Raw genomic sequence first — 17,116 nt, forward strand, 5'->3', positions numbered from 1 at the left:
AAACCCGGGAACACGCAACCTTGGCTCTTATGTTTGAAGCAGCCAGGTCTCTGTTTGTATAACTGTCGCTCCCTTGACCCCTGGTCAAACCGCCTAAATCACAACAGTTGGTGTCTGTAAAGCTTTTTCCCGTCCTTCCATATGTGCGATGTGTTTATGAAAGCAACTTGTCACACACACACACACACACGCGCTTGTATTCTTTTCTGATGCACAGCACAAAGCAAGGTGTAATCGCCTGCTTTATAATCGGTAAAACCAGTGAAATGAGATCATTTGCGTGGTCATTTACTTTTCTCCCTGACTTGATTGATCCTAATTCAAACTTGAACTTACGTAGCACGCAGCCAGAGCGGCTGCTGCGGGTGTCATTTCCTCCGCTACCCGTTTCACCGATGAAAGTAAGACTTCAATAAGCACCCAGCCGGAACAGACCTCCATGCTTCCCCCCGGGGATTTCGGCTCCAATCTCCCTCTCGCCACGCTGCTACGCCCTCCCCCCTTATTGTTTTTTTCCTCTGTGGAGTGTTACCCGGGGCGAGCTGTGCTTTTATCCGACGCGGCGTCCCTTCCCCTCGGTCCGCTGATAGATTGCTGTGGCCCCCATCTTTTGGCCCCCAGTAAACTTCTACGATGGGGTCCCTTCAATATCAGGGTGCATAATCCACTTTTGAGCTATCTGCTGTGAGATCGGAGACATGGCGCCCACCCCCCCAAGTTTCTCCATATAATCCTCTCTCCCTTCAGAGCAACGAACACACAATGCATTGTGCTGTTTTATGAGGCTCAGAGCCGGTCTCCAGCTGACGGGCATTGTGAGCGTGTCATAATTCCATGTGATGACCTGCGTTTCACCAGAGTGTTAAATATTTACCTCCCATGGCCTCCCATTACCACGCCTACTTCCCTGTGTAATCGCAGCACAATCGCTTTGCCAGCAGTAATTTGCGTATCAAAATACACGCACAATATTATTTACAGTTATGCCCATTTTAAAGAGTGTCGCCAAATAGAACGCTGGAGCCACTTTACGCCGGTAGATTTAGAAAAGGGCCGACGGTGACATCTAGTGTCGGCTGAGATACCGGCAGACTCCAGCAGATCACCGTTCCCCTGGGTGCCGGCTGCCTTCAAGGCCAGCCATCACATTCCATCATGATGATGTAGAGCGGAGATCTCCCTCCTCCATCCACGGCAGTAGGCCCCGTGAGGAGCAGAACACTCTTAACATTGAAATACATGAGGAATCTACAGTGTCCGTCTATTTGCTTCGTCCGTCTCCCAGGACATTGACTATTTCCTATCAAAGTGAGAGGAAGGTGGACTGCATTTGGAAGCACACTGCGGTATGAGCTGTGAATGGGCTAAAACATAACATTTAAGGATGGAGTGCCCTCGGGTAAGCAAGGGACTCCAGTTGCAGTCCAGCTGGATCATCCTCGATTTGTTTTGATCGGGATACGATAGAGCAGAGTTCCCTCTAGGGGCCAAGCAGTTAGCACGTTATAACCTCAGCCGTGGTCAGTTAGCACTTGGACAGATGGTGTCTCTTCCTCGCATACTGTTCCACTCTGTGTTGTTTTTTTCCATAGAGTTCCACACTCTCTTCCTCATCCATCTGCTGCTATCTATGTCATCACGTCAACCCCGCCCCCCTCCCCCGCTTTGATTATCTCGCATTAGGAAACCTCTCCAAACCACTCAGCCGTCAAGCGCAATTACACGTCATAAAGCATGTAATCAACAAAGTCCCAGGACTAAGTTCCCCAGGCACCTATTTGGACAGTGGTGCATTGGAAAGAAGCAGTTGTGTGGCAACAAAGTGGTCTAGGCACGTGGCGATGAAAGGGACCGACAGGAGTTTATGAAGACAAAGCTGTTAAACAAACACGATCGAGAGGTGATGGTGTTTATAACTGTGGTGTGTCTGAACCAGCTAATAAATACAGTATATGAAAATATATACACATATACATATATATGTATATATATATATATACTGTATATACAGTATATTAAATTTTTTAGGTCTTCTAGGTCATTTTCACTTTCACTACTCTTTATTACCTTGGGTGATGAAAAAAAAAAACAGCAGTTTTTTCTCGCATCTACTGAACAGAAATGGATTGGGATTCTGCGATACAGCTCAACCGTCCGTCAAACTGAACTTGGTTCCCTGCAGCACTCGAACTGACGGGGAGTTTCTGCTCCGAACAGACCGCTGAAAATGAAAATGGAAAGCAGCGGCACTTCGTGGATCCAACCATCATGTCATCACACACATTGAGAACCAATTTATATTTTCTTCAAAGTCTCGACGTCGAAATGTAATTAGAATAGCCCGCTAGGGTTTTGCCTTGCTTCAGTGTTTAATATTTACAGCCGAATGAAATGATTCTGAGACATTCTGTTTTGGAAATGCGTCATGATGCCGATCTCGTGGGAATGGGCTGGAAAATGTCCAAATTAAATTTAAAAAAATTGAAATGTTGAACTTCCAAACAGCCAAGGTCAGTTATAGCTTTGACTATACAGTACATTCCTTCAGATAAATTGTGTTTTTCACTTCATTTGTCTCTTTTGATGTTTCCATGTGTATGTGCACCTATTGTCCTCCTAGCCTTCAACTGTTTACAAATCAGGTCTTTTTCATGTACTTTGTTTGACATCTCTCATTGGAAATTTTAATGTAGGCTGTGAATAACCAATTGGGGAAATCCATTAGGCATAGACTGCAGACTCTTTCTGCAAATAGAAAACATTAGACTTTTTCAGAGGATTTGACTCTTATTAAGCGGGGGATGTTTTGCCGGTTTAATTTAAATTAGCCTGTGTGTTGAGTTTTCCGTGAACGAGGTGTGGAATGATTTTCCCCGCGTTCGTCGGAGGCCGTGGCTCCCGGGCACAAAGCTACGATAATAAACATTCTCAAGTAAAGTTACTGAATTTCAACTGCGGCCTCATTTATATTATTTCAAATTAATTTCGAACTGATTGCATCACAATGACTTTAGTGACAATTCCCAGATCTCCCTTGTGATGCAGCCACCATTGTATTTTGAGACAGTAGCGCACAGGAAAACACAGAAATAGCCCTGTCACAAGAAATCAAGTCATGTCAGGTATATTTATATGGCACTCCGTGACAGTTCTCCCCTAACTGCAAGCGTACGGAGGGGGTTAGGAAAAACCAGGAGGAAAAGGAAGAACCCTTGCTGAGGGCCATTAAAGAGGGATTAGTCTTCCGGGATGGAGAGCAGTGGGTGGAGAGTGGGCCAATGTATGGAAATGGGATCAGCAGAACACACATATAAAGTGAAAAGTATCGTTGATCCAGGGGGATGTGGTAGCGTCAAACTAGCATTAAAAGAAGAGGAAACAGTGAGAGACACTGAAGGTCATGGAGGTCAACAAGACATCTGCTGTTAAAAGCTGGTGCTGTCAACATACTGTCTCCAACCTTTCAGGATGTAGGAGCCTTCGGGTGTGTAGGGGCAAGTAGGTCTGTAGCAGTCAGTGGTTCTGTACGGGACAGCAGTTCTGTAGGGACTATTAGGCCTAAACAGGGCATTACATCTCCCGAGCCATTTGGTGTTTATGGGGCCGGTGGACCTGTAGGACAACGATAATAATACGTCTGTAAGGGCCAGTAGATTTGCAGTAGCCCGTCGGTCTGGAGGGGCCAGTAGATCTGTATCAGTCAATAGATCTATTGTGGCTAGAAGTTCCGTTGGGGCTATAAGGTCTATAGGGGACATTACATCTGCAGAGGTTTTAGGTGTGGAGGGGCCGGTAGGTCTGTAGGACATAAATAAGTCAGTACAGGCCAGTAAGTCAGTAGAAAACAAAAATATATGTTGGGGCCATTAGGGGTGTAGGGGACATTGGGTCTGTCGGGGCCAGTAGACCATTAGGAAGCAAATAGCTCTGTAAGATGATAATTGATCTGTAAGGGCCAATAGTTTTGTAGCAGCCAGTAGGTCTGGGGGTAGGTAAGGGCCTATAGGTCTGGAGGGGCCAGCAGATCTGGAGAGGTCAGTGAGTCTAGAACAGCCAGTAGGTCTGTAGGAGCCAGTAGGTCTGGAGGGGCCAGTGGGTCGGTAGGGGCCAGTGGGTCTGGAACAGCCAGTAGGTCTGTAGGAGTCAGTAGGTCTGGAGGGGCCAGTGGGTCAGTAGGGGCCAGTGGGTCTGTAAAGGCCAGAAGGTCTGTAGAAGCCAGAAGGTCTGTAGGGGTCAGTGGGTCTGTAGGGGCCAGTAGGTCTGTAGGAGCCAGTAGGTCTGTAGGAGTCAGTAGGTCTGTAGGGGCCAGTAGGTCTGTAGGAGCCAGTAGGTCTGTAGGGGCCAGTGGGTCTGTAAAGGCCAGTAGGTCCTTGAAGGCCAGTCGGTCTGTAGGGGCCAGTAGGTCCTCGAGGACCAGTAGGTCTGTGGGAGCCAGTGGGTTTGTACCCCCACAGACCCACTGGCTCCTACAGACCTACTGGTCCTTGAGGTGGGTCTATATGGGCCAGTAGGTCTGTATGAAGCAGGATAACACTGTCGTTTTGTTGCCGTCTGTGGAAATGTTGCCATGATCCGCTGGTTCCCTGCTTCCCTTCTTCATGCTCATCTCCTCTTCTCTCTCCTCCCTCCCTTCCCTCCCACTCCTCCCTCCTTCCCTCCTATCCCGTCTCCTCCCTTCCTCATTACTGAGACGTCTCCTAATCCAACTCAGCTCAGGGCAGCGGTCTCAGAGAGCTCACAGCTGCCATCATCCATATACACCTCTTCCCCTCACTATCTGCAGGGAGAGTGTGTGCATGTGTGCGCATGTGTGTATGTGTGTGTGTGTCCACATGTCCACAATTATTCTCCGTAGTTTGTGTTGAGAGGGAGGTAAAGTACCGTCCCTTTGGTTACAAGACGAGAAAAAGTTTGCCTGTGTGTGTGTGTGTGTGTGTGTGTGTGTGCGCGCGTGTGTGTGTGTGTGTGTGTGTGTGTGTGTGTGTGTGTGTGTGTGTGTGTGTGTGTGTGTGTGCGTGTGTGTGTGTGGGTGCGTGCGTGCGTGTGTGCGTGTGCGTGTCAGCATGCCCAAAACAAGCTTTTGTTTCTCGCGGAGGGGGGAAATGGGAGTCATATCCAGGTGAGTGTGACAGATCGAAGGCCTCACCACAGTGACAGAGGAGCGGAGGCCGGGGGGCGTGAATTATTCATGGCGGCTGCGACCGTGGACTTGCTGCACTGGTTTGACACAGGAACACAGGACAGGCACAGCCGCCGAATCCCACCCCTGTACACCAAGCGTGGCGAGGGCGGACAGCGCCACCTGGTGTTCAGTGTCAGCCGGTCGCCGGCGTCACTACCCGCAAACACATGAAATACAATAAATACATTACATTTTAAATATAAATGGGGAGGGGAAAGATGCGTAAATAATCGAATCCACAAATCTGCATTAATGCAAAATAAAAATAAAAAACAGAAGCACAAATAAAATCTGATAACAATTGTTATCCATCTTCTTCTTCTTTTTCTTCTTCTTTTCTTCTTGTTCTTCTTCTTCTTCTTCTTTCAGGCTGCTCCCACAGCGGATCATCTGCCTCCAACACCTTCTGTTCTGCGTATCTTCTTCCCTTACACCACCCGCCTGCATGTCCTCCAACAAATCAAAATCATGAACATGTTTATCAAATATGATCATTTAAAGTGGTAATCTGTTGGGTTGTTTTGCTTGAACATAAAACATGTTTGATATTTATGTCATTTTTTGTTTTGACACTTTTGCCCTTTTTGGTGGTGGGGTCAATCACTCAATCAACCAATCAATCAATCAATCGATCAATCAATCAGAAGGTTGATCATCTGAGGATAATCCTGGATATTATAAAAAAAAAAAAAGCTTTAATTTCAGGTGGAATTCTGGCGCTTCTGGTGGAGAAATCCCTTCAACACAGACAATCCACTTCAAATCAACCTCTTCCGTGGTTCCCTCAATATGAAAGATGACACCATCTAACCCATGATAATCATGGTGTCGCATCAACTACCGCGAACACAACTCTGGAACTTCTGCCTCACTTTTAAAACTCCAAAGTGACACCTGGATGGTGTATTTTTTTTTTTTTTTTTTTTATGGTGTCATTTAATCTCCTCTTCCTCCACTACATTTAACACTCTTTCACACTGGGGAAAATGTGTGTAAAGTGGCCTTGGTTCCTCTAGGCACCACGATAAAAACATTTTTAACAAGAGGCAATAAATTTCATGGACCCTGTGTTGCTCCTAAAAGACAGATCTGCAGCAATCAAACAGAGTCGTCTCGTGACATCCCTCGCTGAGCGTACAAAGTGCTCGATGCTGTTCGTAAATGCCTCCACGGTCACCTGAAGCAGAGGGCTCCGTCTGGTCAGAAAAACAGCAGCTGCTGAGTGTTCCACTGACGCAAATTCAGAAGGGGAAGCGGTCGGGCAAGCGCTGCCGCAGTCACACAGCGAGAACAGAGAGACTGAGACGGAGTTTCTTCCCGCAAGCCATTAGAACTGTCAATGCTGACCTCACCAGGGGTCCTCACTGAGCCACACACATAGGCTCCACTACCTTCTGTACTGTATGTAGCAGACTGTACCACATACTGTGTCAGTGTTCTGGGTTGTTCTGTGTTACTGTATTGCTGCGCCGTACTGTTGTATACTGTGCTGTATGTCTCACAAACACTACCTCACTTTATTCACATGCCACTTTAATGCACATATCTGGATATACATAAATAGTCTATCCCATATACATAAGTCTATTCCCTTTATCTATTTTATTCTATATATTTTTATTTTATTCAATTGCATTCGACTTACTGCATTACGTTTTAGGAATCAGTTAGTTACTCAAGTCGAAATTCTTAGGTAGCTACTGTGTTCAGTCTCGGACATATTGTGTGTAATCACCGGGTGCGTTGCACTGACATTTCACTGCATATATGTATGAAAGCATGTGTATGTATGTGACGAATAAACCTCTTGAATCTTGAATCTTGAATGAGGTTAGTGTGGCCTACTACCAAGACGGACAGACAGACAGACAGACAGACAGACAGACAGACAGACAGACGTGTGTATTTTGACATTGAATAATCGGGTGTCTCCCTTCAAACTGGATAAGGTCATAAAAGCCCAAATCCCATCCCTAAAATTTCCCTAATCAATCACACGTTCACCTAAATGCATTGGTCCTGTTAAATGAAGTTGTTTATATGGCCACAAACAATGAATGGTAGTGACGTTGCTTCCAAATGGATCGTCTTTCCAGATCCGCCCTGCGGAGCTGCTGCCCCACCCGCAGAGCTCCTCCGGGGCAGCGGGTGGCGCTGTTCGCGTCCTGGCGTTGCGTTCGACTTGTCATGGGCGGTTCGACCCTTTTCTTAAGATTCGGATCGTGACGAGTCGCTCGATCGGTAAAAAAAAAAAAAAAAAAAAAAAAAAGGAAGAAAAGGACTCGTTCGGTTTTTACCACCCTTCATCCATTTCATTCGGTTGATGACGTAACGCACAGCGAGCGAGACGGGGCTTACAACCACAACAACAACAACCACAACAACAACAACCACAACAACAACAACAACAACACCAAATGTAATTCTGTCACGAAACAACGAACGAACGGAACGGAACCAGTCGAGCGGCTCTTTTGAAGGGTTCGTTCACTACGCGCGGCTCGTTCGTGGTCGCCAGTTCCGAGCCGCCGCTTCCCCTCGCCGGAAAGGAGAAGCGCCGCTCGGCGAGTGCTTTGGGAAGCTCCCGGTGTTAAGGCTCCGACGCTCCGCCCCCGGTCTCTGGCTGCGGTCCTCCGGAGCCCCCGAGAGGTCGCCCGACATGGCCGAGTACACCCAGACGGGCATTCTGACCGCCCTGCTGCTGTTCACCGCCGTCACCCTACGGGACGTTTACGTGGGGAGAAGCCTGAGTCACCAGAAGGGCGAGCGGGCCCCGGAGAGCCCCGGGCTGTCCTCCGGCAGCCCGTCGGACCCGGAGACCGCCAAGCCGGGGAAGCACACCCTGTACACCGGGCCCGTACTGAGGTTCCAGTACTGGTGAGAGCCGGAGTCCAGTTAGCTTTAGCCCTGTTAGCCGCGTTAGGCTAACTGTGTGAGGCTGCTCGAGCCAGCTAGCCTGCCAGCGCTAAGGTGGTTAATCCTGCGGAGGCTCGGTCTACACCCTTTAATCCCTCGGCGTGCGGGTGACCGCGCGTACCGTGCTCAAAAATAAAATGTGAAATCTTAAAGTGGTAAATCCGTCAGAATATTTTGCGTAAGGATCCCATGCTGCTCCCATATTCGATGCTTTATTCGGCTGGACAATTGATGAGAAACAGCCATTCGATGTATTTGTCCTGCATGTGCACCTGTTTGCATTGTTAGTGGCGGGGTCCGCCGTGCGTCGGAGTGAGACTATGCCGTGGTGAATTTGATCAAACAGCGGCAGTTGGTGATATCCCGTAAACAATGTGGATAGTTTGGCCGATATAGATGGACATCAGTATAAAAGAGACCTGCACGTCAAATAATCAACTGTGCGGAGGTGGCCATTTTGAGGGTCAACCCGTGTGTAGATCGCCACGTTAACCCGGTCAAGTTGATTATTGTACTGACTACAGACACGGGAACGTGGATGACATAGGAACAGGTCAGACGATGACGACTGATGAGTAATCCGGTTACGAAAGCAAGTCACGAGTATTTCCTCAAAGGATCCATCCGGGTTTTGTGGTTTTACCTCCTTTTGCAGCATTTCCTGAGGGTACAGCAAGGTGTTCCAGGAGTACTCTCGGGCCATCGGCCAGTTGTACCCGGACATCCGCATCGAGGGGGAGAACTACCCTCCGACTCCCCTAAACAAGTGAGATGCCTTCACGTTTCCGCCCAGAAACGGCTTTTTTTTTTTTGGGGCCGTACAGGTGTCTCTGTATCTGCAGATGCTTACACGGTAGTTGTTTTAATATTGGGTATTATTGGATACTTATTATTCAGAATCGTTTGATAGTGGAAAAGGTTATAAATATCGCCGCTCCTGTTCCACATAAATAAAATAAAGAAGCTAGTCCCGCTTTGAGTAGAATTTGGGACTGAAGATCCCAAAGTATTTCTCCATATTTCTAAATTAACAAATATGTATTTGCTCACAGTTTATATTGACACATAGTGATTTGTGAGAAGTTATGACTCTATATTAACCATGATCCTAGATCTTCCGTGATTAATTTTGGTGCCGTAAAAATGTATTGTTGCTGATTCTAATCCCCCCCCCCTGTAGGTATTTAGGTAACTTCTTCTCCTACTTCAAGCTGCTCGCCATCACCCTGATCGTGAGCGGACAGAACCCCTTCCCTATCCTGGGCCTGGAGACACCACGGGCCTGGACCTGGAGCCAGGAGAACAAGGTGAGGTCAGGGGGCCTTGAACACCTTGGGGAATATTTCTCCTAACGGTCAACTATTGGTTCAAAAATCTTGAGCGTTAATTCAAATTTAAATTGTGACTATGTTCTAATGTATTGTTTACTCCAAAAACCCTGCCCCCTCTCTACCTGGTAAATGAACTTGTGTGTTTTTTGTTCTTTTCTTTGTTTGTTTTTTTCCCCCAGATCTTCTCGTGCCTGATGGCGTTCTTCCTGAGCAACATGCTGGAGACTCACTTCCTGTCCACCGGGGCGTTTGAGATCGTGCTCAACGGTACGTCAAGTCGGCTAATTTTCGGGACGGAACAAAGCCGGAGGCCTTGATCACACCAGAAGCTGTCTTTGTGACATTCCTCTGTGTTGCCTTGTGAAGGAGGCGGTGCCGGTGCTATTTTGGACTCTCCGGTAAACTCGCCACAGATTTCCTGTTGGTTGACGCCGCAAGATTTTCATGCCAGATTTTGCAGTGAGAGTTGAGCCGAATGCAAAGACTGGAAGATTACTCACATTCGATGCTGCAAGTGAATCAATTTGATTTGAAACAAGATCTCGGAGTCAGCCAAGCGGTCGGATCGGACTGCAGCGGAAATGCCGAAAGACTGCATCTGTTCCGTGTTTTAATCCGTCACGTTTCAAAGTTATTGCTCCTCTTTCTCGTGTACAGATGTTCCCATTTGGTCCAAGCTGCAGTCCGGCTACGTCCCGAACATCCAGGAAGTCTTCCAAATCCTTGACAACCACATGAAGATGAACCAGGTGGATCAAATGTCCTTCTCCTCCCCGTAGTGCTACAGGGCCTCGACCACGGCGTGAGCAGGTAAACGCATCGCAGAGCTTCAGTTGGGATGTTTGATTTGATTCAAACGTCTTTAAGAACTTTGACATGCGAACCCAGTTTATTCGTCCAGCTTAACTCGCAGCACAGTGTCAAAGAGCTTTACAAACCCACACTGTATGTAGAAATTGATGGCATCCATTGTCTTAGAAAATTCACAGAAAGTCACTTGGCATTGGGGTGAGAGGGTTCACAGAGGGAGGGATCCGCCCTTTCGGGACCTTCCCGGTCGCCTAACATTTGAGTTTTTACAGAATAATCTCGAAGGACGAAAAACTATACTCCATTACAAACCCTCTGGCTGCCTTCTTTTAAGATGCTGCCTGTTTTGTGTTTTTTTCTCTCTGTTCTCTAGCTGTGTTGCTCAGGAGGTTCCTGGCTCAGTTGGATCGTCTACCCAGTGGCGTTAATGAAGGCCCGGCCTTAAAGCAGTCCCCTGTGTGGCCCGGCCAGATGTCCCCCGCCATAAACCCGGCGCTCCTCCTGCTCCCAGGATACACCTCCGCTGCAACACTGCTGCTTTTGGAAAAAGTGGCTCCATGATACGAAACGCGACGCACGTGTTGGCAAACGTGCCCTCGGTGCTGATGTGTTGTCATGTCTCCAAGTTGTGATACGCGATGTTAAAGGGCAAAGTAGAGGTTGTTTTCCCACCAAATATCAGAAGACTCATTTATAAGTTCCGCTCCTCCTCTGACGTTTACTGTGTCCAAGTTTACAATTTGACCCTGGAAGCCGTCTGTCTGCCTGCGCACACAGGGACTTGGGAGGAACCTGAGTCATGGTCAGCCGTCATGTTGTACACATGGACCGGTCCTGGCATATCAGGCTGTTTTTCTGACGACTGAAGAGTTGGTCTGGCCCAGTGTAGCACAACTCAGATTAAATGATGGTTTGCGTTACCTTTTCTCTCATGGGGCTTCTGTTGTGGGTTGTTTGTGCTGTATGGTGTAGATGGATGGGTTTTCTTGCACTGCTATTATACGCAAAAGCCTTTTTAATATCATGTGGAGCCACGCAAAAGGGTTGTTCCTGCTTTTGGGTAAAAAATGTAATTTATTACATAGTAATGAAATAATTTATAATAATGGTTACCAAGTAATAATGGCTTGGTTACAGCTACAGAATGCCATGGCTTTCAGTTGGAAGTGTATGCAGGTGATATTCTGGGTGATGGGGTTCATGTAAACATTGTGTTTTTCTGCTAAACACTGGCCTCCGTGGGTTGAAACTTTCAACAACCTTTCATTAAAGGACACGCCCTAATCACGATGGCCGTGTGCGGCGTCTCAGTGAGACGTTTGGAAAGAGTCTCCCTGTGACATCATAATTGGGGTGTGGCCAGCGGTCCTGGGTGTATGTTTAAGCCTATAGGGGGCAGTGCAACTTGGTGATAAAGTTATACAATAAGTTATTTACACACTCCACGTTTGTGTCAATTCAGTCTATCGTCAGAAAATAAGTTTTAAAATTGTGCTTCCGCTCATTTCCATGTCAGGTTTTTCGGTCTGGGGAGGCTTTGCAATTTTTCGTCTTCTAGTCTCATATTTATGACATAATCAGGTAATGATTCTCTTAACTGTGAACTTTCTACCTAGTTCCTACAAATACCACATGATTAGCCAGGAGCGATGCTTGACCAGGGTAATGACAGAAAGTGCTCTCTACTCCCAGAAATCCACCAGAGTCAAAAAACTACTAACTGGCACGACCATTTGAACCACCGGGTTGGGAATCAATACAGGAAAGATTTGAAATATGACAACCATGATATTTTAACTTTGTTGTGCTCAGTTGGGAAATACTGTTCATGGGAGGTTGTGGATGCTGCACATCCTCAGCGCTTTAGTTGTTCTTTGTCTCCCTGTCTTATTCAGCGCTCACTCTTTGTATTGATTCCATGTCGGGTGTATAGAATGGGCGTAGAACGTTCTGTCTAAACTGGGAGACTCGAGACGGGGCGTTGAAACAATGAACAAAGTAGCTTCATGGTCGAGAGTTTTGCGGAAAACTTATTTTAAAGAGAAATGTCCCTTTGCCCCCATTTGTTTTTGTAACTGAGATGTGATATCTGATGGCTTTAAAACAAGTCTACCTTGACTAATTAAAGCTTTTGATTGTCATTATGGTGTGATGTTTTGTTTGCATATCAAGGAAAAATATTCAAGAACATCCATTCAACTTATATGTATTTTCTATTGTTGAAAATATCATTGTGATGTACCCAGATCTTTGGAGTCCGAAGATGACGCTTCAAAAGAAACAATGTAATTAATATAGGTGGCTGTTGAAATACTCCTTATAATTAAAAAAATAAAACCTAGAATTACCCTAAAAAGTAAAGCTGCTAAAGTGAAATCCCTAAGGTTTCAAAAGTAAAAAGTCTTCCAACACACATCTTTCTAGGTGTGCCTTAATGCGTTCACCTCTTATTAGTTACACTTAACGTGTTGATGGTCCAGCATTTGGAGGATGAGTGGAGTAAGGATGACTTGTGGAATAAAAAGCATAATGTCCGGAGAAATTGGAGGACTCAACTTAAATACATTTCAAAACTGTACAGTACTGACTTAAAAAAAAAAACCTGTTGCTTTCCGTGTGTGTGTATGTGTGTGTGTGTGTCTACACATAGTCAGGGTGTGTTTGTGTGACAGAAGGGAGTGACCTGGAAGAGGAAGCAACGCGTGCACACTCTGGCCGGTCTGATCTGACCCTATTGAGGCAGCGGGACTGAATGCACCGCACAGCGGAAGCAGATCTGTGGGAATCAATACCAACATGTAAAATACACAGTCAAGCCATGAAAAGAGCAATGTAATGTCCATAAACGAAAGCCCCCACGCAACACCAGTGGCAAGCTGACGTTTACCTTCCTGCGGTGATGCTTCTTGCGAACGACGCTGAAAGTGGCTGAACAGGCCGAGCAGAAGCTGCTGCAGGACTCGTCAGGAACCCGGAAAGGCGGCGCTGAGTGAAGGCTCCTGAGTGGAGGAGCCACTTGTGGAACAGTGGCTGTGACTCAGTCGGATGAGTGTAGAATGTCAGCGCTGCACAAACAACCACGGCAGCGAGCTGTCGCGGTGGCACCCACGTTTGTTTTGGTGTCAAAATATTGCGAGATATTTTGCATCTCGTGGGAAGATTCATTCTCATGAGTGCGGGAGTACCACAGATTTCCGCAGGGCTGTTCTTCGTCTTTAGATTAGCGCTCCTCATAGACGGCGGGTTTTTTGTGTGTGTGTGTGTGTGTGTGCGCAGAAAATCTTCAAATTTCAGTCATATGTGCTCAGCGCACATTTTATCTGAGGACAACTGTTGCTAAGCAACAATTGGCATGTTTATGCTTGTTTGCATGTCCCTGTAGGTCAATCAGTATAGTAGGGAACAACACAACACACAGGGTGATGGGTTGTATTCCCTTGTCTTGTCCTTTACTTTATGACAGTTTCCATTTAGCACTTTATGCAACATATTGAGGCTAAATAAGGATCTTATCTACCTTCAAAAATGCCATACTCCACATTGCATTTTAGGAAACTGGTTCATGTGAATTTAGTATCGCATCGACTACGTTAATATATCACAGAACATGGGGGGAGCTCCAAATTAATTATATAGAAATTATATATTTCAATCCTATTTAACTACATTTCTTATTAAAAACATAATCAAATATCAATACATCAGTAGATGTCCCAGGATCCTGTGTGCATATCAAGTGACCCCACGGTTTGAGACTGTCTGCACTAACAACTCGGCCTCTCGTGGGAAAATGAAATCAAAATAATTGCTGCCCCTTGCAAGTCCTCCTCTGCGGGTTCTGTCTTGGTGATGTGGTCATGGTGTCAAACGCAGTCTTCCGGAGGGACCTCAGGTCACTGCCGTAGTTGCTCTGCAGCTGATCTGCTTTGCCTGAAGAGGAAGGCATCTCAAAGAGGTTTGGGCGGGAGTTCATCAGGAGGTCGTCACTGCCGTGGAAGCGCAAGCTGATGTCGTTTTCCAGTCCATGTAGGAGGGAGAAAGGCTTCATCCATTTTTTTTAAAGCAAATGTGTTCCAACGTCAGATACGCCACCCCAGTTCACAAACCGGGGTCCGAGGCTCACGAGGGTTCGTCAAGACAATTTAAGTTAAAAAAAAACAACATAAAAAAACCTGTTGAATTCAAAATAGGTTTTCATATTCACACTTAAATGTGTGGTGGTGGAAAATGGCGTTTGAGGACTGTTGTGTTCTCACTGACACGTGTACAATGGAGTGGCCAAAGAGATGGAGAGCAGAGAAGGGGGCGAAGGAGAAAGACTTTTTGTTTATTGGTCGTATGCATCGAACCATGTGCTATCGAACCACCAATCTACCAACCCCAACCCTAGGAACTTGCAGTAATGGTGCGGTCTGTCAGTCAGTCATCCAGTAGATGAATGAAAATGCATTTCATCAGCCTACAGACATAAATAAGTAGTATCTAATAAATAAGTAGTACTAGAAGTACCTAATACATTTTCACTCATAAATCTAAAGTAGTTACTACTAGTAACTGTTGGAATAGCAACCAGTAACTAAAATATAAGTACTAGTAACTTTTAAAAAGTAACTAGTTGGTCCTATGGGTTAAATGTTAAAACTGCTTTCCATACAAGGTTCTCTTGCACGACATGTGCACACTCCCATGACTTGGAGAACAGTGCAGCGTAGCTACACTGCAGAACACGCGCGAGTTTCCTGCCCAGTCATTGTATGGACGCGGTAGGGTGCCGTGGGGGTGAAACCGGTGCCGTCTCCATGGACACCAGAAAATAAGAGCAGCATTTGTTGATCCGGAGTGAGGGACATGCTGCCGTTGAGACACCTGAGCTGGAGGAGCACAGACCGGGATGAGTGATACCTGTTCCTTCACTGAGGTTAATTACTGCCTGTGCTACTCCACCAGCCCATCATATAACGTCATGTATACTGGAAAAGAGGTGTTTCCCTAAAGCCACCTGCTTGGGGGTGAGCAGCATTCCTGAGATACAGATACCCAACAAATAAGAATGAAGGTTCACTGTAAAAAAAAACCAAAAAACAATTTGCCTTTTTATATAATAACTGGTACATCGTCTAAGACAGGTCATTTGTTTTGTTACTTTTACATATGTATTGAATGTGTGTGTGTGTGCAGACTATATGATATGATTATATTATGTTACATTATGTCATAAAATTATTAGATTCAGTTATTTTATATCATATCATATTCCATTACAACACATTACCTTGATTATATTATATTAGTTCAATTCCCTCTGGAAAAATAGCTTTTTTTTTGCAGCAACAAAAATATATACACAATGGGAAACAAAAGTTACTATATATATGTATTACTGTTCAATAACGTACTCAGTTTTCCAAGTAATAACATGGCACCTGTTGTTAAATTGCTATTTGACCTTCATGTGAACTTACCTTTGGTTTGTAGAACCACCTTTTTAAGGTTTTCTTTCAGCATCTAAAGCGCACTGGCCCCATGTGATGGATCCTTCTCTTGTGATGAATACTTTTGGATCGGAAGCATATTTAACTGTCCACTCTGTTCGCAGCCCTGAAAACCCTGTGATGGAAATAAAGGGTGACTCCTGTTTTTTTATGTGGTCCTTAGTTTACAGTTGGCAGTAGATGCTTTGCTGTTCAGACTTTGGTGCTTCATGGGGAAGATCAGAGGTAAAACCCCCAACTACTCAAGATTCCGGGGTATGGCAATTAGAATTAATGGTGTACATTGTAATGGGAATGTGAAGTTTGACGGTTGCTGTGGACTCCGGTCACCACTTTTGCAGGGTCACTTCCATTCAGTCGCTTAGAGAAACATTTAAAATACACGAAATGTACAAAAACAGAGGAAGGACGGGAGAAAAAGAAGGGTCGATGTTTCACTCAACATGGCTGCAAGGTTTCTGTGGCAGTTTTTCACCCATCAAGACTTCCAGGCCACCTTTTAACTCTTGAACTCAGTAGTAGTCTTATTTTTTGTGAAAACATGTATTGTTACACTTGAGTCAAATGCTATTGTTTATTAAGAAAAGATCCATGTGACAACGTATTGAAAATTAAGACGTGGAGGTGAAAGTGTCCTGCACTGACGTCACCCTTCCGCTAGATGGCGTACCGCTGCTCTGACGACATGTGAAAATTAAAAGCTTCAAATGGCTTCAGCAACAACTATGGCGCCGCTCGCACAGGGGCAGAGCCGGCGATGCGTTGACTTTCACATCACAGTACAAACACATCCACTATAATATCATTGGTTTCATACATCTACATTATTTGAATTAAACTAGGGAGCTGATTGTGGACTTTAGGCGTGGATTACAACCGAGGACGCACGTGCAGTTGGTGATTAACGGGACTTCTGTCGACAGGGTGAGCAGCTTCAAGTACCTGGGAGTCCACATGACAGAGGACTTAACATGGACTTTACAAACAGACGCTCTGGTGAGGAAGGCGAGGCAGCGTCTTAACCATCTCAGGCAGCTAAAGAAATTCAGGGTCTCGGTGAGGATCCTCAAGTCCTCCTACTCTGGTGCGGTGGAGAGCATCCTGAAAGGCCACACCACTGCCTGGTTTGGGAACTGTACTGCTCAGGACAGGCGGGCCCTGCAGAGGGTGGTGCCACTGGAAATACCCTCCCCTCCCTGCAGGACTTGTACACCAGGAGGTGTAGTAGCAGAGCTGGCAGGATCATGAAGGATCCTCACCACCCCGACAACGGACTGTTCCAGCTGCTGCGGTCGGGCAAGCGCCTCCGCAGTCACACAGCGAGAACAGAGAGACTGAGACGGAGTTTCTTCCCCGCAAGCTGTAAGAACTGTCAACGCTGACCT

General features: G+C 46.0%; 1 protein-coding gene across 1 annotated transcript; it reads left to right on the top strand.

The window, feature by feature from the left end:
• Nucleotides 1-7,719: 7,719 nt before the first annotated feature.
• On the top strand, nt 7,720-10,788 carry selenot2 (selenoprotein T, 2). Its single transcript, XM_080008588.1, has 6 exons — nt 7,720-8,059; nt 8,754-8,864; nt 9,279-9,405; nt 9,609-9,696; nt 10,087-10,239; nt 10,613-10,788. Exons 1-5 carry the CDS (start codon nt 7,842-7,844, stop codon nt 10,206-10,208), a joined length of 666 nt encoding a protein of 221 aa, XP_079864714.1. The 5' UTR covers nt 7,720-7,841; the 3' UTR covers nt 10,209-10,239; nt 10,613-10,788.
• The last annotated feature ends 6,328 nt before the right edge of the window (nt 10,789-17,116 follow it).

This window comes from Zeus faber (assembly GCF_960531495.2).
Source record: "Zeus faber genome assembly, chromosome: 10".
NCBI lineage: Eukaryota > Metazoa > Chordata > Actinopteri > Zeiformes > Zeidae > Zeus > Zeus faber.